Here is a 6,632-nt window from a genome sequence, read left to right on the forward strand (position 1 = left end):
TTTCCTTTTCTTTATATAATTTTAGTATTTTTTTAAATTATTTTCTCAATTTATGTGAGTATTTACAATTAAATACATCTATTCATATTAAAAGAGTATAAGATGAGTTAAACTTTAAAATGACACTTGAGATTGGTCGCATATACTAACATACTCATCAAGATTTCAATTGTACCAATTATGTTTTGAAATTCTAATTGTACCACAATCGTTCTTAATGACATGATGAGTTACTTGATAAAAAATCAGTGAGGGATTATTACGATGCACTTTTACCAATTTCAAATACCTAATTAGTATAATTGGAATCTCTTGAATTTTTTAAGTACATACAATCAATTTAAAGGGCCACTTTAGGATTTAACTTGTATAAGATACACATAATGGAGCTTAGTTACCTTCTTATCCATGAAATGGACAAACATTATGAGCTCCATTTGTCCTCTCAAGCTCATCATAAGGCTAAGTGCAAGTCCATCTCTAAATGGCAACTGCCAATAGAATGTAGCAACCCAAGTGGAAAAGAATTTGGTCAAGTAGCCAGTTAAAACCATGAAAAACAATGGTTCTAAATGAGACCAATCAATCTCACTCATAGCAAACACATCAGTATGAGTTCCCACCATAAGGAATGAGAATGGTAGTAGAAAATCAGTCATAATAGTCTTGCTCTTTTCCACTATTGTTGCTCCTAAAGGAGGCCCATCAGGGATCACAAGGCCCAACCACAAAGGCCCATTAGCAATTGCCATCCCAAGCATATCTGTCACAAAGCCCAACACAAAAACACCCAAAAGAATGACAACAACATAAGATTGTTCCACTGGGTGCCCTTCTGGAGTGTTCTTATGAATCCACATCATCGTGGGCCTTACACAAAACATAATGAACATTAGCACCAGTACAAGAGAAATTGTGTACCAAATTGCATGCTTTGTTCCTGTTTCTCCATGTTTCCCAGCCTCAAATACTACAATTGAACATGTACCAATTGCATCACCAATTAAAGCCATAGACAAAGCCATTCTCCCAACATGTGAGTTTATAAGGTTAAGCTCTTTCAAAATATTATGGACAACAGGGAATGTTGTGATCCCAAAGTACGCTGAAATTACACCTAGTGAAGCTATTCTAGAAAGTTCTTTGTCCATGTTTTTTCTCATGTATAGTGACACAAGAAAAGTTAGCATTGAGGGAATGCTTATACCAACTAATGCCGTGTACAAATGCATTTTCCCTGATTTTTTCAACATGGTTGGGTCACACTTCACACCATAGATGAAAACAAAGAACATGAATCCCATTATTCCAAGATTTTTCACCAAGAATTCAGCTGCTTCAGGCATTACATTATGTTTAAACCATCCATGGCGTCCCAAAACAGAAGGTCCAAGAATAATACCACCCTTGAAATGATAACATGTAAATTTATTTATATTTAATCAGTATCCAATTAGTAAAAGTTATCTCCACACCAAAACATTATATTATTATTATTATTATTATTAGAAATAATATTTCTTTTTCATGTGTAGTCAAAATACTCACATAAATATTTTTTACATAAATGCACCAAAAATAGCAAGAACTTACCTTATTTTAGTATTCATTTTCACATGAATTAATTTTGTTTTCGAAAATTTTCAAAACTTCAATTTGTCCCTAAAATGCTTATGAAGGCAAAATCTATGTATGTTGGTGCTTATCTATTAGTTTGGCTAAGTTCTTTAATTTTATCAACGACTTGGAGCTACATTTAGAAATTTGATATAAACATATGGAAAATATACATTAAAAGAATAAATTAATGTATGGTTCCTCTTGAACATTAAGCAATGAAATGAATGTTAATAATACTAAAAATTAAGAAGCTTATTACCATCATCTGACAAACCAGCTCAGGTTGTTTGAGAGGCTTAAAAAGAATGCGAAGAATGCGAGTGACGACGATGATAAGAATGAGATCTAACATTAGAAGTGAGAAAGTAGAGGCTGTATGATTGTTGCCACCGCCATTGAAGAGTCCCCCAGCGCGAAACTCTTGCATTGATTGGCAAGAAAGGGCCAAGGAAGTTGCAATAGAATCATCATCGATATGTTTCAAGCTTTGTATCAATGTTCGCGAATGACGAATGTGATGATCATGTATTGGGAAAACCCTAGTCATGTGCAACAACGTTAAAGTTTCTGTCTCATAAAACCATACACATCCAAATCACATTCAAACGTGAAGGAAATGTGAAAGAGGCTGAGATAGGATACAAGAATTGTGGATATACGTCAAAGTGGGAGAATTAGTGTTTCTCTTTCATTCTAATCACTAATCACTATTTTTTATTATTTTATTGTGAGGTAAATATTTTACATGTTTAGTTTTTTTAATTTCCTACATCATTGAAGTAGTGGAATTTTTTAGCTACATTTATTTTATTTATTTGGTATACAAGGGAACGCCCAAGTATTTTCCTAGGGCAGAGCAAAATTCTTATAGCTAATAAGGAAGTAAAATTATATGACACGAAGCTACTTTTGGAGGAACTAAAGTTTTATTAATGTCATATTTTAGCATGTTAGTTGATGATTGTTACATATGGCTTATTTGAATTCTTTTAAGTGTATTCCCAATTTGTTATGGGAGCTTGATGGAAATTAATGTCTTTAGTTTTCAACTGATCTGACATAAATCTTCATGAAAATGAAGCTACACAATTAATTAATTTAGGTTGATGTGGTGATTAACAATAATCATTCGCTTAAATAAGTATTAGAAGTTTGAATTATGCATTGTTTGAATTATGCATTGTATATCTAGCAACTCATTGGCCAACGACAAATCCTTAAATAGTGTTTAGATTCATAGCAGATTAGTCCTTAACATGTCGGACTGACTATAATAATTTGTGATTTTATTTTGATTTGATTACACATGGTTTCTATTATATTTTTTAGGGGCTAATTTCATGATACAAAACTTGGAAATTTATACATAAATTGCATAACAGAATTGTAAAACTAACAGCACCCCTACTTAATTTACATAAACTCCCTCTGAAGTTAAGCTACAGTTGTAGTTGAAAGGAGAGAATTTGATTTGATTCACCTAGCAGTGACCTTTGGGGATCCAATCCCATCCTCAGAGGTTTCAAACCCTGCATCATCACTCTTGCAGAGAGCATAGACAACATCCACTATGCTAGGCCTCTTTGAAGGCTCCTTATGCAAACAAGCAATAGCAATCCCCAAAACTCCCAACAAACTATCCATAGATATTGTGTCCCTCAAGATTGCCTTGTCCATCCACTCCCTCACCCTCCTACCCTTCTCTTGATCACTACTTACCCCTTCAAAGGTCTTCATAGCACTCATCCACAGTAGATTCCCCTCCTCGTCGATGGCTTCCCTTCCAGAGATGAGCTCCAGGAGCACCACCCCGAAAGAGAAGACATCCATCTTGGTGGAGACGACGCCATCGGCCAGATACTCGGGAGCAATGTAGCCCTGAGTTCCCACAATGTGCATTGTAATGGCATTCATTCCTGACTTGGCAAGCCCGAAGTTGGCAATCTTGGCTCTCATGTTTGAGTCCAACAGAATGTTGCTGCTCTTTATGTCTTTGTGCACTACTCTTGGCCTTGTGTGCTCGTGGATGTATTGAAGACCATTTGCTATGTCTATGCCTATTCTCACCCTTGTCTTCCAGTTTAGCTTCTCCTTATTCTTCCCTTCCTCTTCGTGCAGCCACCAGTTCAAAGATCCATTCTCCACGTACTCATAAACTAGATAGCAATTCCCTTCTTCAGAATCTATGCAAAACCCTTCTAACTTCACCAGATTCCCATGGTTAACCTTCATCCACACAAAACCATCATTTACTAGAGAAAGTGTGTGAAGATATCTTATATGCAAAGATGATATTGCGACCAATTAAATAGTTCAGTCAAACATATCAAATCATTTAACGGTTTACAATATCATCTTTGTACGGAGATGTAATAGGGGAAGTAGCCACCTTTTGTTTATCTTATGTGTTGCTGTGAATTTTGGAGTTTTATGCTTTTACTATATTTTCTTTAAAAAGTTAAAAGAGTGCAGCAGCATGATTTGTCTGTTATTATGACTTTATGTGCGTACCTAATAATGTGCTTCTTTAATTTAAAAAACTCTGTATAATAAGCTGATAACAATGATCAATCATGAGAGACAAAGATGGAAACGTCACTCACCAAATAACTAAAAGGAACTATTCCATTAACTGATAATGTTTTATTCTTATTTAAGTGTTCCTCAAAATAGATTAGTTAGCATAAATGAAAAATAATAACCAAAAGAAACCCAATCTGATAACGTTTTGGATCAGAAATATATGTCTGTTTATTTATTGAGTCCTGCTAGGGAGCCAAGCTCTTGACTTTTCGGATCTAGAGCTCTGATACCATATCATGATACCACTCATCTCAAAAACTTCAGCTGATAGAAAAAGATAACACTAATGGTTATATCTCCATTGGCTCCCTATACTTTTTTATGTTATATTTTAAGGAATAATAAGCGACCACATGTAACGATTCCACTGGTTTTTTTCTCCGCCCCTAATAATACCTTAGGGAAACATTAAAAAAATAATGATGTGCATATAGATCTAGGCATCTCCAGGTTTATTCCCTTGGCTTGAGTATGCTTAATAAAATAAAGTATTTCGAAACACACGACATACATGATAGGAAGTTAGAAAGAATAAAGATAATTTTACGAGTGAAATTGATTACCTTCTGTAAGATCTTGAGCTCCTCATAGGCATTCCACTTCATCTTCTTGATTGCATAGGTTTCTCCATCAATAGTACCTTTGTAAACAGAACCTTGAATGAGGCAACTGTCACTGAAGGCATCAGTGGCTTCTACAAGTTCCTCAATTCCAAATACTCTGTACTTGTCCAAGCAGTCAGACACATTGGCCATCAGCTTCACATCCATCGGTTTACTCCCTTTCCCATCTCCCCCTCCCGAAAACACCCTGCCCTCCTTCTGCCTCTGCTCCTCCTCGTCCCTGCCCGCCCACATCCTGCCCTTCAACACACTCTCCCTATACATCCACACCGCACACACCACCATTAGCAGCAAACCAGCAATCCCCAATCCAATTGCCAGCCCTCTCACGGTGCCTGTTGTTATGAGTATGCTTAGTGGATTATTCAAAAACCATGACATTCACTAAGCAATTCTAGTTTTTAGTAAATACTCACGTACAGTTATCTTCACGTGAAGTTGATAGCCGAGAACAATTACATTGACTAAATTGTTAAACAGTTCTCAACTATCAACTTCATATGATTTTAGGTGAGTTTTAAATGTCTAGTGGTTATTTTCAATATATTGAAACAAAAAATATTTAGTAAATTGTTTAGCGAGGTTGTTACCTGCCCTGTCATCAGAGCTGCCGGCCGGAGTCGGAGAAGGAGCAGCAGCAGTGCTTGTATTCGGCTGTGACAGAACCGGCAGCTTCGTCACCGGGACGAATATGGTATCATAGACGTTGAATTTGTTCCCGTTGACATCAGTGATGGCCTTCTGCTGAGATCCAAACCTGGAAGCAATCGAAGATAGGTTGTCGGACGGTTGGACAACATAGGAGATCATGTAATTGGCTCTTGTGTTGGACACAGTTGTGTTCTTGTCGGGGCACTTGCAGAAGACAGGGAATATAGCATTGTCCCCAATTTGGAGGTTGGTTGCTACAAGGTTTGGGTTAACAACCTCAACAGAAGGGTAGGTAGTGAGGTTCTCAAACTTGTTGGTGGAGACTAAGTAGAAGGTATCGTTGGGTTTGATGGTGTAGGAGATGTTAGCATAAGAGATGGAGCCAAAGGTGGTGTTGATGGAGTTGCAGGAACATGTTAAGGGAATAAAGAGTTGCTGGTTTAGGATTAGAGGAGAGGAAACTGAATTAGAGGATATGTTGCTTGGATTTGCAATCATGAGACGGCTGACTTGGAAGAGGTCTCCAATGGAAGCTAGGTCAAGAAACTGACTCTGAGCTCTGTAGAAAGCATAGGCCTGGCATGGATAGCTTCTTCCACTGCACTGGAACCCTGTGTTGTTCTGTTGGCTCTTTGTCTGGCCATGTGAGGGTTCAACAAACTGCAACAGCAAGATGAGAAGGACAGGCCAAACTCTCATTTTGGCTTCTCTCTCTGTTTGTTTCTATTTTGACATGTTTGTTTATTATATATAGTGTAGAATTTCAAGTGCTGTGGCTGCGGTGAGAGGCAAGGAAAAGAAGAAAAGAAACAATGGACTTAGTTTCCTTTCAGATCTAACTGGACAGCATTCATTCAAGTCAAACCTGCTTGCTTATGTCTAAGTTTCCCACTCACCGTTCTTGATATTTATCCCCCAACTATGAAATATGAATACTAGTCAACATGATTGAATTTTCTATGAGTGACTTAAGATGGGGCCTATTCCTTTTCAATTTTCAATTACTCCAATCACTGGCATCCTTCTAGACTAATTTCATGGTGCTTGTTAAATAGTATTTAATTTTTTAATTTATTTTTTATTGAATTTTAAATATTTAAAAAAAATATTTTTTTATTTTTTAAATTAAATATTAATTTTTTATTTTTTTTAGCA

The 6,632-nt window shown here is 36.4% G+C and overlaps 2 protein-coding genes and 1 long non-coding RNA gene across 3 annotated transcripts in view; 1 reads left to right on the top strand and 2 right to left on the bottom strand.

The window, feature by feature from the left end:
• Window positions 1-2,718, bottom strand: part of LOC107644465 (cation/H(+) antiporter 24) — a 4,614-nt gene extending 1,896 nt beyond the window's left edge. The window contains exons 1-2 of the mRNA XM_021107043.1: window positions 1,880-2,718; window positions 366-1,406 (exon numbers count right to left, since the gene is read on the bottom strand). Coding sequence (XP_020962702.1) covers window positions 366-1,406; window positions 1,880-2,167 — 1,329 coding nt within the window. The 5' untranslated portion in view covers window positions 2,168-2,718. The remainder of the gene's footprint in view (window positions 1-365; window positions 1,407-1,879) is intronic.
• LOC107645189 (serine/threonine receptor-like kinase NFP) lies at window positions 2,833-6,386 on the bottom strand. The gene is made up of 3 exons (XM_016349195.2): window positions 5,417-6,386; window positions 4,767-5,161; window positions 2,833-3,846 (listed from the first exon to the last, which is right to left on the bottom strand). Exons 1-3 carry the CDS (start codon window positions 6,174-6,176, stop codon window positions 3,097-3,099), a joined length of 1,905 nt encoding a protein of 634 aa, XP_016204681.1. The 5' UTR covers window positions 6,177-6,386; the 3' UTR covers window positions 2,833-3,096.
• On the top strand, window positions 3,833-4,602 carry LOC110268890. The gene is made up of 2 exons (XR_002357606.1): window positions 3,833-3,989; window positions 4,047-4,602. It is a non-coding gene; the product is annotated as an uncharacterized LOC110268890 (long non-coding RNA).

The sequence above is a fragment of the Arachis ipaensis genome, chromosome B01 (genome assembly GCF_000816755.2).
Source record: "Arachis ipaensis cultivar K30076 chromosome B01, Araip1.1, whole genome shotgun sequence".
NCBI classification, from domain to species: domain Eukaryota; kingdom Viridiplantae; phylum Streptophyta; class Magnoliopsida; order Fabales; family Fabaceae; genus Arachis; species Arachis ipaensis.